Below are 24612 nucleotides of genomic sequence, written 5' to 3'. Positions count from 1 at the left end.
TTAGAAGTAACATTCTAACACTTTGCTTAGAAATTTTAGACACCAAGTGGTCAAAATATGTAGGTATGTCTCCCTACTTTGACTTCTTAAATGATGATCATTTGCCAGCTGCTTACTATATGATAAGGATTTTACACATATCTAACCCTCCTATGAGGCAGATAGTATCCTCATTTTAAATATGAAGAAATTGAGCCTCAGAAAGGTTAAGTAACTTGCCCAATACTGCCAACAACTTAGCAAGTGGCAGAGCCAGGTTAAGGAACTAAGTCCATCCTGACTCAAAAGGCAGTATTTTATCTAGCCTTGAAGAATAATGCCCAACATGTAGCAACGAATATTAAGTGTTTTATAACTAATTCCTCATCTAATTCTTGCAAAACCCTCTAAAGGAGACTCTATTATTCTCTCCATATTACAGATAAGGAAACTGGGGAACAGAGAGGTTAAGTAACTTGTCCATGTTCTTATTCACCATTTCCCTTGCCATAATTGCAAACATATTAAGATTAGCCTAACATACATAGTTAGAAAACTTAACAATGTTATTTTCAACCAAGTATATTCCAAAGTTAAGAATTACATCTTGTTTTGGACTAACTGTATTATCTATCCCAAAGTTAGAATATTCAGAACTGAAAAACCTGGAAGGTTGAAATATTTGAAATAACTTAAGTACTTTGTATTATCTTAAGGATCCTAGCAGTGAAATCACTTTTAGGTAAAACTGTCTTATCTGGAGATGCTGCTGCTGCTGCTGCTGCTGCTTCTTCTTCTTCTTCTTCTTCTTCTTCTTCTTCTTCTTCTTCTTCTTTTAACATCAAGTAACTTAGGTTTTTAGATCTAGTTTTAAAGATAGCTGCCTGTGAGTCATATTTTTGTACTTAATTTTACCAAATTTTAAAGTCTTATAAAATTCTAAAAGAAAGCTTTCCATCATAGGTTATGGCTATTGCTCCAACCCATTATATATGGCAACGGGAACGCTCTGTGCATCACAGTGGAGCTGTTAGAAACTACAACAGAGATGAAGTTCAACTGCCCAGGGGACCTAGTGCCACACCAGTAGATTGTTCACTCTGTGGTAAAAAAGGAAGATATGTTAGACTGGGATTGTCTTCATCATCTTCATCCAGTGATACAGTAGAGGTGATGGAGAAACATTCTCAGGAATCACACAACTCCTTCTCAATGGACATAGTAGTCGATCCTTCTCGAGCTTATAGCTATTCTCAAGGTATGATTTAGTACTATGTCAGAATTAGATTTATGTAAGTTATTAACAAATCCAAGTTGTTTATTGACCTATGGTCAGTCCTTACAGGCAGGGATACATAATAATTTTATATACTAGAACAATATGAGTTAAATTAGTGTTGAAAGTCTTCTTTTCAGTTTCTTTTTGTCTTATGTCCATATCTGTTTTTGTAGTAGCTTACCTACACTAAAAGATTTTTATTTTTACTTATGTTAAATTGAAGCCTAATATACCATGAGTCTCAAGTATTTTAAAGTAGTAAGTATTTGAAGAGCCTGAATCATTTTCTTTGAAATGTTTTATTCAATATAAGTTTCAAAAAGAAAATAAATTTATTTGTAATCTCACCAGCTTTATCAGTGATTAAGTATGGGTTTTCTGCTATATACTTTTTAAAATTGAGTAATTGATATATTATATTAGTTTTAGGTGTACAACATAATGATTTGACATACTGTGAAATGATTACCACAATAAGTTAAAGTCTATCACCACACATAGTCTAATTATTTTTTTTGTGATGGGAACTTATATACTCTCTTAGTAACCTTCAAATATGCAATACAGTATTGTGAACGATAGTCACCATGTTGCTCATTGCATCCCAAGATTGATTTATAACTGGAAGTTTGGATCTCTTCACCACTTCATCCATTTTGCCCACTGTGCATCCCCACCTCTGGCAAACACCCATCTGTTCTCTGTATCTGTGAGTTCATTTTTTTGTTTTGCTTTGTTTTTAGATTCCACATATAAGTGAGATCACACATTTTTTTCTGTCTAAAGTATTTCACTTAGCATAATGCCCTCAAGGTCATCCATGTTGTCACAGATGGCAGGACTTCCTTATTTTTTATGGATGAATGATATTCCATTCCAATATTATATGGCTGAATGATAGTCTACACACACACGCGCACGTGCACACACACATACACACACACACACATTTTCTTTATCTATTCATCAGCAGATGAACACTTAGGTTGTTCCATGTTTTGACTATTGCCAAGTGCTACAACAAACAAGGAGGTACAGATACCTTTTTGAGATAGTGATTTTGTTTTCTTAGGATAGATACCTAGATGTGGAATGGGTGGATCATATGGTAGTTCTAATTTTAATTTTTTGAGGAAACTCTATGCTGTTTTTCCATAGTGGCTATAGAAATTAATATTACCACCAACAGTGTACATGGGTTCTCTTTTCTCCAAATCCTCACCAACACTTGTTATTTCTTATCTTTTTGATAATAGCCATTCTAACAAGTATGAAATGATTTCTCATTGTGGTTTTGATTTGCATTTCCCTGATAATTGGTGATGTTGAACACCTTTTTGTGTAACTGTTGGCTTATATGTCTTCTTTGAAAAAAAAAATGTCTATTCATTGGTTCTGCCCATTTTGTAATTATGGGTTTTTTTTCCCTCTTGAGTTGTAGTTATTTATATATTTTGGACATGAACCCCTTATCAGATATATGACTTGTAAATATTTTCTCCCATCCATAGGCTGCTTTTTCTTTTTGCGGATGGTTTTCTTTGCTGTACAGAAGCTTTTTAATTTGATGTAATCCCACTATTTATTTTTGCTTTGTTACCTTTGCTTTTAGTGTGAAGTCCAAAAAGCCATTGGCAAGATGAATGTCTCCCATTTTGTTCTAGTTTTATGGTTTCAGGTCTTATATTCAAGTCTTTAATCTATTGTGAGTTGATTTTTTTGTGCATGGTATAACCACTTTTGTGCAGTGGTCTTCATTTCTTTTGCATGTGACTATCCAGTTTTCCAAACACCTTTTATTGAAGAAACTATCTGTTCCCACTTCTTGGTTCTTTTGTCAAAAATTAATTAACCATGTATGCATGAGTTTATTTCTGGGCTCTCTATACTATTCGATTTCTCTGTGGGTCAGTTTTATGCAAATACCATCCTATTTTGATCATTATAGTTCTGTAATACTATACACTTTTCTATCTTCTATTTTTAAAAAGTTAGAAGCATACTATATCTAGGCTTGCTTTTTTTCACTTTATCATAAAGTATTTCCCCATGTCATTAGTCTTAGGAAACCTGACTTTTAATCATGACATGGTATAAGTATCATAATATACTTGCACATTTCATTTTTGTTGGGATTTATATGACTTTGAACAATGGTACCTTAATTAGAAAATAACCATAGAAATACTTTTAGTCAATCACACCATAATCACACCATAATTTTCATTCAAATTATATTTATAAAGGTAGAGTATTTCTGACATTTCTCAGTTCTCATTAATACTCTACTAGCAGTGATCCCTTTTACTTCTTATAAAACCCTTCTAGATTTTCACCCATGTAAGATATAAGACTGAGATTTCTTATGGTTCTTCCTAAATTCTATAATGAGACCTGTATTATTTCAAAATATCACATATTTATTTTTGTTGTATCCTTATGAGATTAACAGTGGCTACTGAAATTTTATTAAAAGAGAAACTAAACTCTTAAGACTCTTCAAGGTAGGAATCACATCTCAGTCATTGTTCCATTCCCTGGCCTTAGTAATCACTAAACAAATTTGACTGACTGTCTAGTCTCTTCACTTGCAACACCTCCAAGCATAATTTTTATTGGTTCACTTGTATCTGAAGGTAAGTAGGATATACCATAGGCTAAATTATAAGATAAAAATTGCCTTTTAGCATCCTTCCCCTCTAACCCAGCAAGTTTTACCTGTACTCTTTGACTCTTGTAAGATTTACTAGATGTTTAAAATGTTCCAGGCAATGTGTTAAACATTTTGCATTGATAATCTCACTTAATGTTCACAGCCAACCCTATGATAAATACTATTATCTCTACTTTGCAGATAAGGAGACTGAGGCTTAGAGAGGTTAAATCATTTGCCCAAAGTGGTGGAGCGACAATTGAACCCAGGTCTGTCTGACTCTAGACTACAGCCTGAATTCCTTTTATGCTCTACTGCCCCCTTTGATGAAATCCTTTGATGAAATCTTTTCACCTTTGGTGGTGAAAATAAGCTGCCACAGAAGTCTTTTAGTAGACTACTAAGAACTAAGGAGATGGTGAAAGTACTAAGAACCAAGTTCCTGATGAAAGATTGTATGGAGTGAATTGGAAGAAAATTCTAGGCTCAATTTGAACAGATATTTATAGAAAGCAGAACATGAGTAGTTATGGTTTACTCAGACTAGCGCCTGTAGATATCAAGAGTAGTAACACTATATTTTAGGCTTTGTATCTCAACAGGAAAGCACAGTGCACCCGGGGAAGAAGGGACTCTGCCAGTCAGTTTGCTTTGAAAAAAAGAGCATGACTTTGAGGGACTGTGGATGAGAAGTGGAACACTTAAGGGAGTTATAAATGGAACTGTGCTTTTATCCTATCCCTGGTTTAGGATATATACAGATCCTGTACAGGAAGGAACAAGTATTTACTCAATCTTCTTTTGTTCAGAGTATTAAAGTTAAATGTAAAACTTTTGTTTCAGGATGACAGAGGGTAGACAAAATAGAGAAAAATAATTGATCGTACATACCCTTGACCAGTAAACATAAACATTCATTTTCCCTCAGTAGGCTTAATTGGAAGTGAGCTTTTTGGGGGTGTGAGGGCATTTAAGGGTAACACAATCTTATTGGGAGCAGTGGTCAGTCTCTTATTGCCTCAGCAGCTGCTGATTCCCAGTAGTGACCTCTGCTAGCAAAATTTTCTTCCTTCAGTCTATATGAGGTGGTTGGAATCACCTAATGGTTTGCAGTTGCAGAAAACTCAATTCATCATTCTATAAGAGACACAAAGAGCCGATGCTCTACTTCAGGCTTTTGTGCTAAAATATAGCAGTAGATGCTTATCAATACTTCTGTCTTCAGACACAAGCAAGCAACTTCTAGCTTTTCAGGTAAAAACCTGTTTTTCTGCCTTTAAAAATTTTTCTCAGAACATGTTCAAAAAACAAGTTTTACATGAACATGCTTATGACATTTATTAGGAACAAAACAGTTGTCATTTTGACAAGATTGGGAGATAAATAAGGCATTCCTTATGAATTTATATACCTCACAATCATCAATCTTGTACCAGGCATATTATAAAGGTAGTCTCATTTAACATTGAACACCCCGCTCAAGAAATCTTTAAGTGGCATCATGACATACTTTTTAGTGACAAACTCAGAAAAGTCACAGTTGTAAGGTAAAACAACAGCAACAACAAAACAGCAAGATGGGACCCAGTTCTATCTGAATTATAGCCTGTTTTTACACTAAATGACACTTTCTCTTTACCTTATGCTGTTTTAAGCCTTATGACACTTAAATTAATCTGAAACATGAATATGCAGAGGATGCCTCAGATTTTAGAGTGAAGCCAAAGGAAAAAAAGCATATGCCAAATCTTATTCCTGGATCACATAGGCAGGAATGGGACATTGCAACTGTTATATAATCTAAAACCAAATAATTTTTCCTAAAAAAAAAAAAATCCTTTTCTGAACTTACTTATTTCAATCACTACAAATGATATAGTCATGCAGGTTTAAAATCCTAATACTTAATGAAGGCATAATGAGGGCTTATAAATTAATGATGTAACAGGGCAATGATCAACATTTAAGAACACAAAGATTCCAGAATTAATTTTGTAGGATAAGAGACTTGTTAAAGACTTTTTAGAGGAAGTAATATATGAGCTGAGCATTGACTAAGTCCTGCTTTGCCCAGCAAAGGAAGGGAAATGGCTTCTGAATAATGCTTTGAAAATATATAGCTTCATTCTCTCTACATCCAATGAATCACCAGCACATCTGGTTATTCCTTCACAATATTTTTTACATCTCTTGCCTTTTCCTCACCTCAAAGTTATATGTTAATACCAATCAACTCATAATGTATACTATGTGTTACTGTGAAATTTCTAATTCACTTGTTTTTCCCTTCCTTTACATACTCAGACACTGCTTACAAACTAACTTTTTAAAAAATAACTCCTTTTACATGACTGTAGAACCTTCAGGAGTCCCCTACTGCCTCTGAAGTACAGAGTTCAAGCTTCCAATTCTCCCATAGTCCATGAGCTATATGCCTAAATCTCTCCCTAGAACTAAAGCAACAAAAAAAACAATACATGATCAAGTATGGGCTTATAGCCATCAGCACACTTTTATTGACCATTTACTGAATGGAAAGGTAGAAACTCTGGAAGGTACTGGGAAGACAGTTGAGTCAGTCACAAATCTGGAGGAGTTTACAGTATGATAGATGACAGACAAATGTGAATTTAGAAAGCTAACTTTAGAAAACCTCATCTGTCCCATAAGCAAGACTACAAACATGCTTAATATTCTAGTGGAGACATGGAGAAAGGGCTTAAGCTGAACTACAACCATATAAATAAATGCTTATTTGCTTATATAGTTTGATTTTCAATTTAGCTTAATATTAGAATGGACACTGTTAAAGAAGACTTGTTCAACAACTATTGAGCACAGTGTACCAAACAGAAACATAATTCTACATGAAATAGGAATAGAATGGGGCACGTGGGTGGCTCAGATGGTTAAGTTTCTGACTCGATCTCAGCTCAGGTCTTGATCTCAGGGTCATGAGTTCAGGCTTCACGTTGGGCCCAGTGCCCAGCATGGAGCCTACTTTAAAAAAAAAAAAAAAACAAGGAAAAGAAATAGGAGTAGAAGGTACAACTTTTCTTTGCTCTTAACCCAGTCCCTTCTCCAAGTAAAACAATTACAGCTTGCATTCAAAACAATACATGGAGGACAGAATTTTATTACTGATTAAATAGAAGGGCAGAAGAAAGGGAAGTCAGTCCTCCCTTCCTTCCTTCCCTCCTTCCTTTCTTCCTTTCTCTTGTTTGACACAGGGAGAGAGAGGACAGGCAGGAGGAGCATGAGAGGGAGAAGCAGGCTCCTCACTGAGCAGGGAGCCCCATGTGGGGCTTGATCCCAGGACCCTGGAATCATGACCTGAGGCAAAGGCAGAAACTTAACCAACTGCACCACTCAGGCACCCCAAAAGGGAAGTATTTGACAGAACTTAAAATGTACTTCAGAGCTTCTAGATATCTGGCAATGTAATGAAAACTATAAAGTCATTATTACTGTATGAGTGTTCATATAGTTACCATTAAGAAATATGACACCAGAAGACTACTCTGCTTATGATTCAGTCAGTTCCTGAAATGTACTTCACTAAATCGTTCAGTGAGACTCTATTTTTCTTAGGATGAATAAACTCCTTAAGAGGTCTACAAGATCCTGCATGGCCTGACCCCTACCTATTTTTCTGGTCTCTTTCACTCAACCCCAGCATTGCTGGCTTTTTGTACTCATCTTCCCTGTTATAATTAACTTGTACTTACCATTCAGGTTTCAGTTCAATTGTCACTTGCACAGGTAATTACTTAACCAGAGCGAAGTCCCTACAATATTACTCTGTACTTCTTTGGAGCATTTATAACAATTTTAGTTTTATATTTGTGTGATTATTTAATGTCTAGGCTTTTTTTTTTAAGACTATAGTCTAAAAAGTCAGAGCTTTTACGTTCAAATTTTCCACATAATGAAAAATATGTAAAATGTTATTTAGAATATATATATTATTTTAAATAGCTCCAGCCTAAGGGATAAACCCAGGAATAGCAGCATTTATACACCCAGGCACTACCCTTTAAAACCTATAAAACATCTATATTTAAACAATAACCTAACCACTCCAAGTTTTTGTTTATCTGTAAAATATGGATAACCTTTAAGATGAGCTACACATACTAAATGAAAAAATTTCATAAAGTTCTTAAAACAATGTAGGGCTCCTGGTAAATGCTAAATAACTGATATGAAGAATAAATCCCTAATTAATTCTGATGTTTTTTCAAACGAGTTAAATTGATTCTGAGAAGGATAAAAGAGATTCAAGAATTGTTACAACTTTCCTTATAATTTTTAAGATGGTTATATCATCATCAGTTTTCTTCCTATTACTTACTATAACCCAGATTTCTTTACTTTTTAAGATAGATACAAGCCATTAAAATATGTACTTAAAATACACAGATACATAAAATTTATCTTAAAATGCATATTTTATTTTGGTAGCCAATGACCATCAATCAAAGAAAGAAAAGAAAACTAATTTTATGAAGAAAGACAAATCAATGGAGTGGTTTACAGGAAGTGAAGAATGAGATGGCTCAACTAAACCAACTTGGAATCATTAACTACAAAATGTCAAACTAACTACATGACAGGTGTCAAAATGGGACATTTAAACAGTTTTGAAATGTTACACATCTTCCTTTAGCTTTTGTTTTTCAAAATTATATGTAAAAGTTATACAAATCATAGTGATAGCTAACAATTCCAACTTATGAAAGTAGTGATTCACAATATAAAGTTCTATTTTGATACTTTTCCATCTTCAAATCACTTGCTGTCATCTGAGGTACTCAGTTATGTTGTGGTTTAAACTTCCTCAGCTTGACAAGAAAAGCTAATTTAAGGAGAGAAAAAAGTAAGGTCATTACAAAATTAGAAGAAAACACCATTTAATATGGCTTAAAAACCTCACTCACCTGTATGACCAGTTTGCCAGTGTATAGGTCTAGCAATATAGGGAAATGATCCGTATGGAAAGTCAGAATGTGATTCTTCTGTTGTAGAACAAAATATATATTATAAGCTATATAAAATATCTTAGAATTTGTTCATAAAATTGTTAAAATACAAATAACTGCCCCTTTAAGTTTTTTCTCTCAGACATTTTTTTTTTCAGCATTTGTTTTGGAGCTACTCTGCTAGTTACCTTACAGAAACAATTTGTCAAGGATTAAATGATAAACATATGGTTTTATAACCAAATGGATAAGCTTATATATCATCAATCAATGGATATTTGAAAACTTGTTCATGGCCTATATAATGTGTACACGCAACAAGGACCTAAATTTAGCTCTTTGAGGAATTCCAGTAGCATCTTGGAAGTTGCTTTTTGGAATATTAGCTATTTGCATATCAGGTCCTATTAAATTCTTTCCCTTCGGTAATAATCACTGACCTAAATTTAAAATATCCTTTAATATATTTAAAGTATTTCATAAGCCAACCTCCTTAATACAAAAATATTAATACTATAAGAATTTAAATACTTCAAAGGTATCAGAGTTTTACATAAAAGGCAAGAAGAGTCATTATGCTGTCCCTTAGAGATTTTAATTTAACAGAATAAATACATTTCAATTTCTCTACAGAAAAAGAACAAATCCCTGAGAAATAGTTTTACAATCATTGGTCAATACACTCAGGAACCTATTCTCCATTTATTATTACAAACATGTATGAAATAAAATTGAAGCTCACCAATGTCATCCTCTTGAAACATCTCACCTTCAATTCTGATTTTCTTTCGAGAATGTAATTGTAAATCTGTGTGGATTTTAGGTTCTATTTTTTGAGCTAAAGTTCCATTTTTCTGTTTTGCAAGGCAAACCAACCAATCTCTAACAATTACTTCACTTATCTTTTCACATGAGAGAGCAAGTTCACAGATGCGAATTCCATCTAAAAGCTCAATAACCTGTGTGATGCTTTTAGAAAAGTGAAAAAAAAGTACTTTAAATTTCTATTACAATAATAACTTGATACTTATTTTAAGTTCACTATACCTCTTAACCCAAATTTAAATGCTATCGTTAAACCAAGGGGGAAATATAAACATGGAAGTTAGAGCACATAACACGCAATTTCATAGAATACTAAGTAAAAAAATACAGAGACTATGATTTAACATTATTGTTCACATTAAACTTTTAAAACTTTTCTTCTAAATTGTAAGAAATATGCATCTTATTTTACCATTCAGGTAAAGGGTGATTAAACAGCAATATATATTAATTGGGACATACATCATTTCATAACAGTTTTACAAGATGACATATATACCTAATTCGGTTACAAAATGAACATTATAGTCAACTACTTGAGATAAAACAAAATGTGTTTAAAATCACAATACAAAGAAGAATAGCCACATTACTCACTTTGCTAGATATACAGCACACACACCACCCTGTTTAAGATTTGGGTATAAAACAGGCAAAGCAACTTGAGGATTCAACATGTCCAAAGCTACCTGTTGGGGGAGAAGCAAATCAGACTGAATTTTGGTTAACCAAAGTACAGGTCTTCTTTCTTACTGTGGTAAAATGATACACTTCTGGAAAGCAATTACCTAGTTAAAATCTTCATTTTTTTAAACTCTAGTATTATTTGCTGTCATTTTGCTGCTCTCGAAAAGGCATCCTTATTATTATACAGTGTGTCACAGTACTTGACTACATGAAAATCATAATGGTGTGTCTTGTACTTGGCAATATCAATAATATAGGAATCTTTCTTCAGCTATATCTAATATACACATATATATACAAATGTACATGTATATAAATAAAGTTTTACTGCTTTAGTTCAGCTTTTGGCAAAAGAAATTCACATTATCTCAAATATGTATTTCTATGTTCAAAAGGAAAGTTATGAGTATTAATTTTAGAGATTCTAAAATGCAAGAATCCTGACCCTTAGTTCTTTATTCTTCATCCAACTGCAGAATACAGGGTTGTACTCATAAAAGATGCCAAATGAATACAATGAGTAAATGAAATTTGAAAAACAAACTCATTTAAAACAAAAATAAATATGGTCAAAATAGAAAATAAAGTGGCTTTTATTGATGGATAACTCTAGAAAGCTAAGAGTAGTTGACACAACACATTTATTAAACTAGAAATTATTCCATTATTTATGTGTTTTTTCAAATAGTATTAATGGGTCATCATTCATTATTAATTCATTCACCAAATATTGAGTACCTTCCATGTGCCAAGCATTTTGCTAAGTAGTAAGGATATAACAGGAGCTTATATTCTATTCTGTTTCAAGGGAACATATATTCTAATAAAGGGACAGACATTAAATAAAAATCCAATAAATATGTAAGTCAGAGGAGGATAAGTGACATGAAGAACTATAGAATTATAAAGCAGGATATGAAGGATAGAGAGTAATGGAAAGGAAGTGCTATTTTATACATAGGCTGGTCAGTGAAGAGACCTGAAGAAAATGATTAAGCTTACCCTATGGAAATTTAGGGGGGAAGTATGCTCCAGATGGACAGAACGGCAAATACAAATGTTCTGAGGCTGTAGGATACTTGGAGAGTCTGAGAAGGCCACTGTCACTGCAGTGGAGACAAAAGGGGGAAAATGGTAAGAGATGAATTGTGAATGTACAATTCAGTGGCATAAGTACATTCTGACTTACTTTTTAAATCTACACAAAGAAAAGACTAGGAGAAGGCAAGGAAGGATGATGGTGACTTAACAATAGTAAAGAGCACTAGATGTGATAACCAGCGGGTATATATTTTGAAAAGATAGAGCCAATTAGAATTAGGATCGGTTGTAGGATACCAGAGAAAGAGGAGTCAGGATGAATCCAGTGTTTTTAGCCTAAGCCACTGAAAGAACATAAACGTCATTTTCTAATGAGGAAAATGGTGAAGACCATGTGAGGGGCAGGCTTGGCAGAAATAATCAAGAATTCAGGTTTGGACAGGAATTTAAAATGCCTATTAGATTTCAAGGAAAGATCTCAATGACTGAATCAAAGGGTCAACAGGATAAACATAAATGGGCTTCTTCAGCTATAGTTTGTGTTATTGACAAGGACCAAAAGTCATATAACCAAGAAACTTGCCAAAGCTCTTGAATTCTCTGTTCTCCATTAATACTTCCATCCACCCAGTCACTCAAACCAAAAACTTGTTGGGAGTCATCATTTTCTTTACCTTGAATTCTCTTTTGAGAATCTGTGGGATTTTGTTGTTTCTGTTTGGATTAAAATTACTCAGCCCCACAAACTACCTATTAAGTTTTTCTCAAATTTATCCTGCTGCTAATGCCTTCGATCAGGACCTCATTGTATCTTGTTGTAACATTACAATAGGTCTTTACATAGACTCACAGCCTTATTCTTCCACCAGAATTACTCTAAAATGGAAGAGTTCACTTATCTTGATGAGTACTGAGCAATATATGGAATTGCTGAATCACTATATTGTACACCTGATGAATTACTTTAAAATAGGAATCTGGACATTCTGCTCCCCCACTTAGGAACTCATCAGTAGTTTTCATTATCTATAAGAAAATGTCTCGGGGCGCCCAGGTGGCTCAGTTGGTTAAGCAGCTGCCTTCGGCTCAGGTCATGATCCCAAGGATCTGGGATGGAGCCCTGCATTGGGCTCCCTGCTCAGCGGGGAGTCTACTTGTCCCTCTCCCTCTGCCTGCCTCTATGCTAACTTGTTCTCTCTGTCTCTCTGTCAAATAAATAAAAATCTTAAAAAAAAAAAAGAAAAGAAAATGTCCCTATGCCCTAACTTAATATACATACAAGTGTTCTTCATTATGTAGCCCCTTAAGACTGCATTTGCAGCTTCATCTCATGATACTCAATTTCTACAGCCATGGTGTTCCATGCTTCTGAGTCTTTCCAGTAATTGTTTATATGTCTATTTTCTAACTGAAAGCTCCTTTAAATGTATAATTCACTTCTGTCTTAGCATAGTACATGGCACATAGCAGGTCTTTAATGTTTGTTGAATCAAGAAACAGTGGTTCACTAATTCAGAAAATGAGGATAATCCCCCAGTTAGATGACTAAAGTACATTCCATGAAAGAGGTGATCTTTGATCTAAACTTTGAGGGGAAAATAGATTTTAAACAGGTAGAGAAAAGGAAAGAAATAATAATGATGAAAATCATAGCTAATATTTCTTTAATGCTTACTATACACTAGGTACTGTTCTATATACTTTATATGAAGTATCTTATTTAATCCTCAGCAACTCTATGAAATATGAACTATTATTATCATTCCTGTTTAATATGTGAAGGGATTAAGGCACAGAAAGATTAAGTAACTTATCCAAGATCATCCTGGCTTTTATGGGAGCCCAAGAGTGAGCCAGACTGAATGGACACCAAAACTTAGTTCCTCTTCTCTCCCTTTCTCTCCTCAGGTAATCATTGTCCCGTTTGCATAGTTTTAAATTTTACATATGTGCAGTCATTCCATACATATTCTTTTATAATGCTTTTTCTCACTAAGCACTGTGTCTTTGAGATATACTGATGTAGGTATAATACATTAATTTCACTATGTTAAATAATACTATTTTTAAAGTATTCCATTTGTCCACTCATTCTTCTGATGGTTAGGCTTTTTTAAAATTTGCTTAGGGGTGCCTGGGTGGCTCAGTGGGTTAAGCCTCTGCCTTCCGCTCAGGTCATGATCCCAGGGTCCTGGGATCGAGCCCCACATCGGGCTCTCTGCTCAGCAGGGAGCCTGCTTCCTCCCCTCTGCCTGCTTCTCTGCCTACTTGTGATTTCCATCTGTCAAATAAATAAAAAGTCTTTAAAAAAAAAAGTAAAAATAAGTAAAATTTGCTTAAAGTATTTTATTAGCCATTTTTCCTCCTTTTGTTCTCTGTCTTTGTGGTTTAACACCTTATTTGTTCAATTTACCATTATTTTGGATGGTAGGAGTATGGCTCCTCCTCATCTATTTTCTCATACTGGCAATCATCTGACACTATTACTCAAGACAGTCCATCAAATAAATCTGGTAAGAAATATTCTTTTAGATCAGGCATGGTTCAACAGGTTTCTACAAAGCTTCAACAGTATCATTAAAATCCTTTGTGTGTTTCATGATCATCAAGCAAACTTCTGATGACAATTAACCTTCTAGGTAACTGTAACATTCTGATGATGGTCTTTGTAAAGAAATTACTTTTTTCTGGCCCTTACTGAGCTGTAATATGCAAGCCAAACAAGGATGAGGAAAAAGAACTGTGGTCTTTGTATCCAGGAATCTGAGTCACCAAAACTATAGACTTTATTAATATTAGAGATAGGAACCAGTCCTGATATAAAAAAAATCTCTTTGAACTTCATTTTTCAACTAGTTTCCCCATAAATGTCCTAAGTAATCCCACTTTCCAACAGCCAATTAAAAAAAGCAAAGACAACCTAGACCTCAGTCTGTAGTGCAAAGCTATGAAATGATAATGGAATCATCAAAGATAAGGCAACTTACATTAGAATTCTGAACCTCTGAAGCTAACCAAATACCTCCATGTCCCACATCACTACCATCACTGGTCAGCCTAAAATATTCCCTCAGCATCTATCCTTTTATCTTCATACTACTCTATTTCTTCTCTCTAACTCAACCTCTCACTGCTCCTCCTCCTCACAAATCCATCCACTCCACCTTCTGGAGCTATGCTCATAATAAATGCCTCCAACCTCAGTATCTTTAATGAACACTCATGTACAACCTCGTTAACTGTCTAAAGATACCTCTTGCCTGTTCCCCCACAAATGAGGGCTATTTATTCCCCTAAATCTCACAACATGAGGTCAGGTACTAGGATATGCTCCCAAAGCTGCTCCTAAATTATTATTCCTTTATCCTAGAAATGCTGCGGTTCGTGATGCTCAACTACTCCTCTTACTATCTGGTCATTACCCCACACTTATTAACAGCTTTGGCACCTGATTCAGCATGTCTCTCTGCTCTAAATTGTACCATAATGTTAAAGGAAAATATTCCTCCTACTCCTACGGACAGAAATGGGGCAAATAATGAAGGAAGAGCATTCTCCACACAAAAGAAGTGTGATCCGTGTTTCTACATAGTCAGTATTAGATAATATCATAGGACCCACTTTAGAAAACTTACCGCATCAAATGTTAAAGTTTTTATGTCTTCAGTTGCTCCCGAAACATCCTTATGAATAAAATTCACATTGTCTGGCCACTCATCTACATGACTCATTTTCCATGAATCACACCAGTTTTTATAATTCCTCTTAGCCAATTCATGGTGGTCTTTTCGTGCTTCAAAACTTATGACTCGTCCTTGTGATCCAACTTAATTTAAAAAAAGAATTTATGATATTTCACTGTATTGTATCATTTCATAAAAGAATATTAAAAAAATTCTGCAAAGGTATTACATTGATGTGAAAAAAATAATTCAAATAGTTCAAGGTTAGAAAACTATCCTATCCCAGATCCTTAATCAACTTTCCTCTCCAAAGGAACCATATTACCAGTTATTTACTCTTCACAAGATACCTGGTGCCAAGTGTCTTACCCTGTTTTTAACACACATTAAAACATACATGTATTGTATATACTGTCCTATACTTTTCTTCTACTGACCAATGTTATTTCAGTGATTAATAATCTGCTACATTCCTTTTAAGAGCTATTATGTTCCACTGTATGGCTATACCATAGTTTATTTAACTGGTCATTTACTGATGAACATTCAACTTGTTTCTAATCTTATGCTATTAACAAACAATATTGCAATGAAAATTGTTGCCTAAACCTTTGTATCCATAAAAAGACAAAGTCGTCAAAATGGAACTATGAGCTCAAGAGGTATGTGACTTTTTAATTTTGAAATTGCCAAATTATCCTCTAAAAAAATAATACCAATTTATACTCTACAAACAATGTAGCAGAGTGCCTATTTCTCCATACTTTCTCCAACAATGACTTTTCAAACTTTTAACCTGTGTCAATCTAAAAACTGAATATAGTTTATCATTGTAGTTGTAATTTACATTTCTTTTGTTATGGATGAAACCCTAAACCCTAGCCCTAACCCTAACCCTAACCTATATTACGGATCACTACACTTTTATCTTTAGGGTAAATACCCAGTAGTGTGATCACTGAGTTGTAGGGTAGCTCTATTTTCATTTCTTTTGTTATGGATGTTAATATGAATGTTAGGCATTTCATATATTTAAAAGATATTTGTAATTTTGTGTGTGTCTAAAGAACTTTTAAACTGTTTGGCATAGTAATAGTGCAGTTTCTGCAGAAGACTATGCATTTTAATTAAAGGTGATTAATTTCCCACCCACCTATATTTGAGGTGATTTGATATCATTTGGAAGTTGTCCTAGATCACTAAGTCTACAGTTTACTAATGAAAAATTTAAATTCTAGAATGTCTTTTGAAATATAACTCCAGCTGCAATTCATCATGTTCTCAAGGGACAGAATTTAATGTTAACAATAGCATACGCTAAATAATTGGAAAAGAAAATTATGGAGAAAAAAAAATCCATCGCAAAGGTAAAGAGCAATAATTTCTTGATCATTCATAGTTTGGGATTATTCATGCCATGACACTCTGATACTATAGATGTTAGAAATATGGGCACTCCTCCTCTCTTACAGATTTTTATAAATTCATTCTGTCAAATGCATTTAGGATTCAGTTACTGATTGTGAAGAAATGACTGCCTTTAACTTCGTACAGAAAAGAATCAAAAAAAGATTTGAGGAGGCCAGAATGAATTTCCTGACCTAGCATAAACTGGATTATGTTTGTATGTGATGCCATTAGGTGAAAGAACAAAAAGTTTAATTCAGTATATTTCTATCAGTATTCTTTATACAAGCTACCCACATGCACCTATGACAGCTCTAACAAAGTTTATTATTTTAAAAAGAATGCACTAAAGAGAACATGAATGGTTTAAGAAAAAAAAAATCTACCCAAAGAGAGGGTGGTCACTGTCCAGTGGTCCATCATTAACCGAGGAAGAACAACTCCACAGGCAGCCAGAGCAGCCAAAGCAATCCTGACACTCAGAGGAATTAAACAGTCAATGGGAGCAATAATCAATTAGATATTTATGTTTACTGTATACCTCTTGATTTTTGATGAGGTGCTGCCCTCAGGCAATACATCTACCAACTGACAATTTTTAGAGACTTTGCAGCTGAGCGCCCTCTACATTCTCTATTCTCTCCTACTGAATCTTCATCTGGAATTGTTATTAACAAAAAACATGTACACATGTGAACCAAAAGACAAATACAAGAATGTTCGGAGCAGCACTATTCATTATATTCAACTCAAACACCCATCGACAGAATGGAAAAGCTATGATTTGTTTATAAAATGGAGTAGCTACACAGCCACTAAAAGGGAAGAACTACAGCTACACGCAATGGCTGACTCTCACAAACAGAATGTTGAAAGGAGCCACATTCAAGGCGTACATAATGTATGATTCTTTTTATACAAGGTTCAAAACAAGCAAAACTCATCAATGATGGTAGAAGGCGGAACAGTGGTTACCTTTAGGGAGAATTAATTATGACTAAGAGGAGACATTAGAAAGTTTCTGTGATGCAGCAGCAGTCCCTGTCTTGATCTGGGTGATAACTACTTGAGTATGGTCACTATATTAAAAATTCTTTGAGGTCTACCCACTTAGGATCTGTGCACTATAGCTATGTATGTCCCAGTAAAAAGTTTAGTTTAAAAAAAAAGAAGAAGCCTTAAAACACATGGAGGGCACAAGAGAAAGCACAGAAAATGGAGAGAGAGTTAGAGAGAGAATGACTAGAAGAAATGTACAAGGTAGAAAGAAAAAGTTGCCTGCATTTGGTTTCAGGAGAATGCTCTCCATCACAGTTATGTGAATATTTTCTAAGACATCTTTATCCACTTAATTTTCTGTTATTATGAAAGATTGAATGTTTTCTTTTCTTTTTTTTTTTTTAAAGATTTTATTTGTTTATTTGACAGACAGAGATTACAAGTAGGCAGAGCGGCAGGCAGAGAGAGAGGAGGAGGAAGCAGGCTCCCTGCCGAGCAGAGAGCCCGATGCGGGGCTCGATCCCAGGACCCTGGGATCATGACCTGAGCCGAAGGCAGAGGCTTTAACCCACTGAGCCACCCAGGCACCCCAGATTGAATGTTTTCTTTGCCCATCTAAATTCAGCTCATTTCTCTCAGTCTCTTACCTGCTTTGGATAAAAATAAGCTCATTCCACCAGAGCCTGAGCCAGCTTCCAAAACAGTATCCCCTGGGTGGATATCCATCATCAACAGTATCATACTCATATCCTATGATTGAAACATAGTATGGGTGACTCAGTGACCAATAAATATGTACTAAGCACAGACTCTTATCAAACACTATGTTAGACCTGGAAAAGAAAGGAGTGAAAAAGAGTATTAAAATCTGGCCCAGCCTACCCAAGAGTTGATATTTTACTTGACGAAATAAGCGATTCAGCAATCAATTAGCAAATAAAGTACCACTTCAGCATAATACCAAAATTATAGACAATAAGTAGCAATAGAAGCCCAGAGAATAGTGATATCAGCAGAAGGCCCTCACTTAAGAGAATTTAAGGAAACAATCATGAAGTAGAAATGATATTAAAGAAAACAGAGGTAGAATAAACACAGTTTCCTCATCTCAGAAGAAGAGAAAAGGAGAGAACTGAATGCCAGGCTAAAGCACTTGAACTTGACCTGGTCAGTAACTGAGGCATGTCACCAAGGTAATATACATGGCATTTTATGAAGATTAATCTGACAGGAAATGCAGGATATACTAGAGAAGAGAAAAATTAGACATAGTAAGATCAGTTAGGAAGTATTACATAATCTCTGTATGAAAGGAAATGAACTTCTCATTTAGCATTAGAATACCAGTGATAGATAGGACCTATTTCACAAATGCTATAATTGAAGAATTGTTAACAGCAGTATCAGGGATAATAATAATAAGGGCTGTTTATTGAAACTTTACCATGTGCCAGGCTTCTTTAGGAATACAAATTGCTTTTATAAACTTATTTAATCAGGATAATAATATGATAAAACTATCATCATCCCCATTACAAAGACAAATCAAAGACATTAAGTAATTTTCCCAAAGTCACACAGCCAGGAATTAACTGGACAAGTCAGGAGTAAAATGGATGTTGAACTCACAGAGACCACGCTGTCAATCATTAACACTATACCACTTGTTATACAGAAAATTTTAAACATTAGCATGTATTTCAACACTACCCCATCTGAACCTTTGAAAATTGCTAATAAATAAGCAGCACATCTGGTAAGCTTTTACTAGCTTTTCCTTCTCTGGGAAAAGCTGCTGTGAAAATTCTTAAAGAGGAGATTTCTAGGATCCTGTCAAGTCACAAAAAATTGTATATTAAATATAGGTTTGGTTGCATAAGAAAATGTTCAACAGGTAAAGTTGTCCAATTAAAAGCCAAAATGCATTTTCTGAAATGCAGGGCTAAGGCTTGGGCCAAATGATACACAGACACGTAATTTTTAAGATGTATTAGTCCAAAAGTTTCATTCACAAATGCTGAGTCTTTCAGACATACATAACCTCTCCCACATGCCAGGCACCTAGGGGTAGAGTGGGGAGGGAGTACAATTTCACACAGAAGTAGGAGCAGCTTGGGTAGTCTTAACAGTGGAATGTCCTGCAGAAGGTGATTCTATTTTCTCGGATCACGTAAAATAAAGAACCCAACTATTATGAAATAAAAACTTAAGCACACTTTAGCTTTTGCCTCCTGCTATTCAGGTTACATGGTATCAATGGGATGAGTTTTCTAGACTCGATTTTACTATATATATTCTAGCAATTTCAGTTCAAAACATGGGGAGGCGAGACGTTAGCATTTAATCATTTCCCTACCTCTTCCCAAAAGGGATTTAAAGCTATTGGGAGAGTCCTCCAAAGTTACAAACTATCATTCTACTATTGAGTTTTCTGCATTTTTAAAAAATTTTTATTAACATGTAATGTATTATTTGCTTCGGGGGTACAGGTCTGTGAATCATCAGTCTTAACACAATTCACAGCACTCACCATAGCACATACCCTCCCCAATGTCCATCACCCAGCCACCCTATCCCTCCCCCCTACACCTCCCAGCAACCCTCTTAATCCTCAGATTAAGAGTCTCCTGTGGTTTTTGCTCCCTACCTGGTCCCATCTTGTTTCATTTTTTTCCCTTCCTTCCCCCCACAACACCCCGCCCTGCCCCTCAAATTCCTCTTATCAGAGAGATGATATAATTGTCTTTCTGACTTATTTTGCTTAGCATAAACCCTCCAGTTCCATCCATGTTGTTGCAAATGGCAAGATTTCATTTTTTGATGGCTGCATAATCTTCCATTTTATATATACATACATATACACATACACACACACACACCCCCCACATCTTCTTTATCCATCCATCTGGTGATGGACATCTAGTTTGGCTATTGTGGACATTGCTGCTATAAACATTTGGGTGTAGGTGCCCCTTCGGATCACTACACTTGTATCTTTAGGGTAAATACCCAATAGTGCGATCGCTGGGTTGTAGGGTAGCTCTATTTTCAAGTTTTTGAGGAACCTCCATGCTGTTTTCCAGAGTGGACTTCAGGCAACAACAACCCTTTCAAACTTCCATTTTTTCCTCAACATGAATTCCAATCTCTTTCCTGATTAATTCAGTAATATAAATCTAACCCTAAGTCAAAAGATTTAGTAAGTAGGCTGCACTTAGGCTTCATTAAGTTGCAACAATTTCTACTCTCCCTTTGTTCTTCTGTAAGTGCCACAATCATGCATACCAGCAGAAAAGATTAATTTAAAAAATTTGGGGAGTGGGAGCGCCTGGGTGCTTCCATCAGGTAACTGTCTTGGCTCTTGTTTTCCCACCCAGGTCATGATCTCAGATTCCTAAGATCAAGCCCCATGTCAGGGTCTGCATTCAGCACTGAGTCTACTTGAGATTCTCTCCCTCTTCCTCTGCCCTTCCCACATGTGCGTGCTCTCTCTCAAATATTTTAAAATTTAAAAAAATAAAAAATAAAATTTGGGGAATGTTTCCATTTATGTTTCTACTCTAAACCTTCAAGTGCTTCGTACTGACCAGTGTGAAATGTTGACATTTCACAAGTACCTGTTAGGAAATTTATTTGAAATTACTCCCACAAAAAATAAGTAAATAAATAAATAAATAATTCCACAGACCTACTTTTACTATTAAGACAAAACTATGTAATTCTAACACAGAGACCAGCTTTCAAGTCATTTGAGGTACTCTCTTTTTTTTTAAGATTTATTTATTTATTTGACAGAGAGAGAGAGATCACAAGTAGGTGGAGAGGCAGGCAGAGAGAGGGGGAAGCAGGCTCCCCACTTAGCAGAAAGCCCGATGCCAGGCTCGATCCCAGGACCCTGGGATGACGACCTGAGCCAAAGGCAGAAGCTTGAACCCACTGAGCCACCCAGGCGCCCCTATTGAGGTACTCTCTTAAAAAGCATTTCAACGTTGCAAAGGTTGAAGTCAAATTTCCTGTAGCCACCACTTAGGAAATAAAAAGAGAAGTCAACACCTAGAATATCCAGTATTTAAAGTCCTGTTTAGGATGGAGTGGGTACGTGGGTGGCTGTCAGTTAAGCATCTACCTTCAGCTCAGGTGGAGCCCCCCCATCAGGCTCCCTGCTCAGCGGGGAGCCTGCTTCTCCCTCTCCTCTCCACTTGTGCTCTCTCAAATAAAAAAATAAAATCTTTGAAAAAATAAATACATACATGCATGCATACATACATACATAAATTCCTCCTTAGGATGGAGCACTGTGACTTTTATCTAACAAATGGAAAGGCAGAAAGTGCACTAAAGATTCATCTTTATAACTCTATAAAATACAACTATTCTCTCAGTTTTGTCTAGTGAGGAGGAAAAAAGATGAAATTACAAGTCTTTTTTTTTTTTTTTTTGTAGCTAGATTGAATAGAAGAGGAAAAGGAAAATAAGGAAAAGACAGTTTCTGTCAAGAGTTTATGGTACCCCACTGGCCTAAAGCCTTCTAAAATGTTTTCTTAGTCCCTTGGTAGATCTTTTAAAACATAAATTGGAGGGGTACCTGGGTGGCTCAGTGGGTTAAAGCTTCCGCCTTCAGCTCAGGTCATGATCCCAGGGTCCTGGGATGGAGCCCCGCATCGGGCTCTCTGCTCAGCGGAGAGCCTGCTTCCCACTCTCTCTCTCTGCCTGCCCCTCTGCCTACTTGTGATCTCTGTCAAATAAATAAATAATAATAAATAAAATATATAATAATAATAACTATAAATATTTATATATAAATATAATAATAAATAAAAATCTTTTAAAAAAATAAATTGGATTCCTACTTAGACCATTCCAGTGGTACCCAATGCACATGTATTAACCACATCTCATACCACTCTCCTCCTCACCTAACTCACTCAAGCCATTATAGGATCTCTGCAGTACTCTTTCCTTTGTGAGAACACTGGGCTCCAAGATATTTGCATGGCTGGGTTTTCCTTATATAAGGTTTCTTTTGAGACCTTCTCTAACCATCTGACATAAAGTATTCTCTTCCCCCAGGTCACCCAGCATGTCATTGTTAATCTATTTGTCTTCATGGCACTTACCACTACCTGAAATTATCTCATCCTTTCATTTACTTGTGTGTTCTCTGTCACCCCCTCTAGGATGTAATGTCCAGGTTGAGAGCAAGGACTGGGGCTCATCACCATACTGCCCCTATAATAGTACCCTGATTATAGAAGATAGGTAATTACTTGCTGAATAAATGACGAATGACTCTTCATCTGGGGATAGAAATTTTTACAAAGGGATATTCTACCCAAAGACTGTGACTGTGATTAAAAACTGAAAAAAAAGGGGCACCTGGGTGGCTCAGTGGGTTAAGCCTCTGCCTTCAGCTCAGGTCATGATCTCAGGGTCCTGGGATTGAGCCCCACATTGGGCTCTCTGCTCAGCGGGGAGCCTGCTTCCCCCTCTCCCTCTGCCTGCCTCTCTGCCTACTTGTGATCTCCCTCTCTGTCAAATAAATAAATAAAATCTTTAAAAAAAAAAACAAACTGAAAAAAACCTAGCAATGGGGACACCTGGGTGGCTCAGTTGGTTAGGCAGCTGCCTTCGGCTCAGGTCATGATCCCGGCGTCCTGGGATCGAGTCCCACATCGGGCTCCTTGCTTGGCGGGGAGCCTGCTTCTCCCTCTGCCTCTGCCTGTGCTTGCTCACTCTCCCTCTCTCTCTCTGACAAATAAATAAATAAAATCTTTAAAAAAAAAAAAAAAACCTAGCAATGGATGATTCGTATGAAGTTGTAACAAGAAAACTAGGTGGTTAATTTATTATAAAGAATATTTCTTGTATGTTCAGTGTTTAATGTTAGCTGTTTTAATAGAAAACTCTATTTTTTCCCTAAAGAGAAAAGCACATTAACATATCTACCATTGATGAAACATACACCTAGTAACACGCTTTATTTAGTTAAATGATGATTAAAATATCTCCATAACGGTACCAAAGGGTTGAACATTCTCGAATCCTGAACTTGCAAACTTAAGGGTTATGGGGAACAAACATAAGTGCCTGATTAGCTCACATAACTCTATATATTAGGTCAATATTCTTTTCACTTTACAGATGAGAGTCAACACTCCAGTATAAAAGAAAAAGGTGGCTGTTTCCTCCTAAAATTCGCAATCATAAAATATGTAAGTCTCATCCATTGTTTTTTGTTGTTTTTTTTTTAATCTGAGAATAAAAACTTTAAACGTTCTGAAATGTGCTTTAAGTACATGAATCAGGACCGTAGCTGGGCTCCTTCTGGAACCAATACGCACCTAACTCCCACCGCATTACCTTAGGATACGTTATGGCAGGCCCTCTTTTCATCAGTAATACATAATCTTCCAGTGCCGGCCTCCTCAGCATGAGCTGCTTACCAGAAGAAGTTGTCAGTATCTGGCCGGGAAACTTTCCCACGATCTCGCTGAATGGGACTGTCCCCCAGCTACTATTTAAGTGTCCGGCGTTACTCAACCTAAATAACTTTTTAAATTGTGTTTCTCTCTTCCCAGTCTCAGCTAAGATCAGCTCCCCAGCGCGAAAGGACCCCTCCCTGGAAGCTGGCCAGGAAGAGGAGCCAGGAAGCTCTTCTACCCCAGTCACGGACTGGGCCATGGAGGCGGGCAAGGGACCCCCGGAACTCTGGTGGACGGGACCGGGCTGGCCCTGGTGTCCGCTCGAGTCTTCGCGCTCTCGAGAGGATGACTCCTCTTGCGGCGTCGGCAGTCTGAGGACCTCCAGTGAGGAAAGACATCTGATCCCAGTGCCTCGGACGCGCAGAGGGAGAGATGGAGGCCCTGTGCTGGGGGCTTTCCTCCGTGACGCTTCGCGCCGTCCCTCTCCGTCTCGTGCGTCTCTAGGACAGGATTCGCAACACAGTGACCTGGCTGTCTCCAAGAGCTCTCGCTCAAGGCCCTGCAGGAACGCAGAAGCTCCGAGCCCTAGCCACCTCCTAGGGCGCCGCAGCCGGAGGAAGACTAGACCTCGCCCGCCGGCTGACAGCATGGTGTC

General features: G+C 36.2%; 2 protein-coding genes across 4 annotated transcripts in view; one reads left to right on the top strand and one right to left on the bottom strand.

Moving 5' to 3' along the window:
- The window catches only part of SPDYA (speedy/RINGO cell cycle regulator family member A), a gene marked incomplete at its 3' end in the record, with an annotated part of 27174 nt that extends 18710 nt beyond the window's left edge, over nucleotides 1-8464 (top strand). The window contains exons 5-6 of the mRNA XM_080813323.1: nucleotides 943-1237; nucleotides 8376-8464. Of these exons, the coding sequence (XP_080669449.1) occupies nucleotides 943-1237; nucleotides 8376-8464 (384 nt within the window). The remainder of the gene's footprint in view (nucleotides 1-942; nucleotides 1238-8375) is intronic.
- TRMT61B (tRNA methyltransferase 61B) lies at nucleotides 8346-24612 on the bottom strand. Of its 3 annotated transcripts, none has more exons than XM_080813320.1 (7): nucleotides 23896-24612; nucleotides 18183-18285; nucleotides 15082-15272; nucleotides 10316-10407; nucleotides 9636-9862; nucleotides 8852-8929; nucleotides 8346-8769 (listed from the first exon to the last, which is right to left on the bottom strand). In XM_080813320.1, exons 1-7 carry the CDS (start codon nucleotides 24604-24606, stop codon nucleotides 8726-8728), a joined length of 1446 nt encoding a protein of 481 aa, XP_080669446.1. In that variant the 5' UTR covers nucleotides 24607-24612; the 3' UTR covers nucleotides 8346-8725. The 3 variants fall into 3 exon arrangements, with proteins under 3 accessions (XP_080669446.1, XP_080669447.1, XP_080669448.1); XM_080813321.1 differs by having other exon boundaries at nucleotides 8347-8769; nucleotides 8852-8926; XM_080813322.1 differs by lacking the exon at nucleotides 15082-15272 and adding an exon at nucleotides 11408-11511 and having other exon boundaries at nucleotides 8347-8769.

Source organism: Martes martes (assembly GCF_963455335.1).
Source record: "Martes martes genome assembly, chromosome: 9".
Classification (NCBI taxonomy): domain Eukaryota; kingdom Metazoa; phylum Chordata; class Mammalia; order Carnivora; family Mustelidae; genus Martes; species Martes martes.
This window is presented reverse-complemented; position numbering and strand designations above follow the sequence as displayed.

What these genes read in the sequence shown, in the direction of transcription:
- TRMT61B (XM_080813320.1), bottom strand. Translation starts at nt 24,606, where the DNA reads ATGCTGTCAGCCGGCGGGCGAGGTCTAGTCTTCCTCCGGCTGCGGCGC. An exon ending in CTGCCATAACGTATCCTAAG is followed by an intron (nt 18,286 to 23,895) that starts GTAATGCGGTGG and finishes TTTCAATCATAG; the next exon opens with GATATGAGTATGATACTGTT. An exon ending in CTTATTTTTATCCAAAGCAG is followed by an intron (nt 15,273 to 18,182) that starts GTAAGAGACTGA and finishes TTTTAAATTAAG; the next exon opens with TTGGATCACAAGGACGAGTC.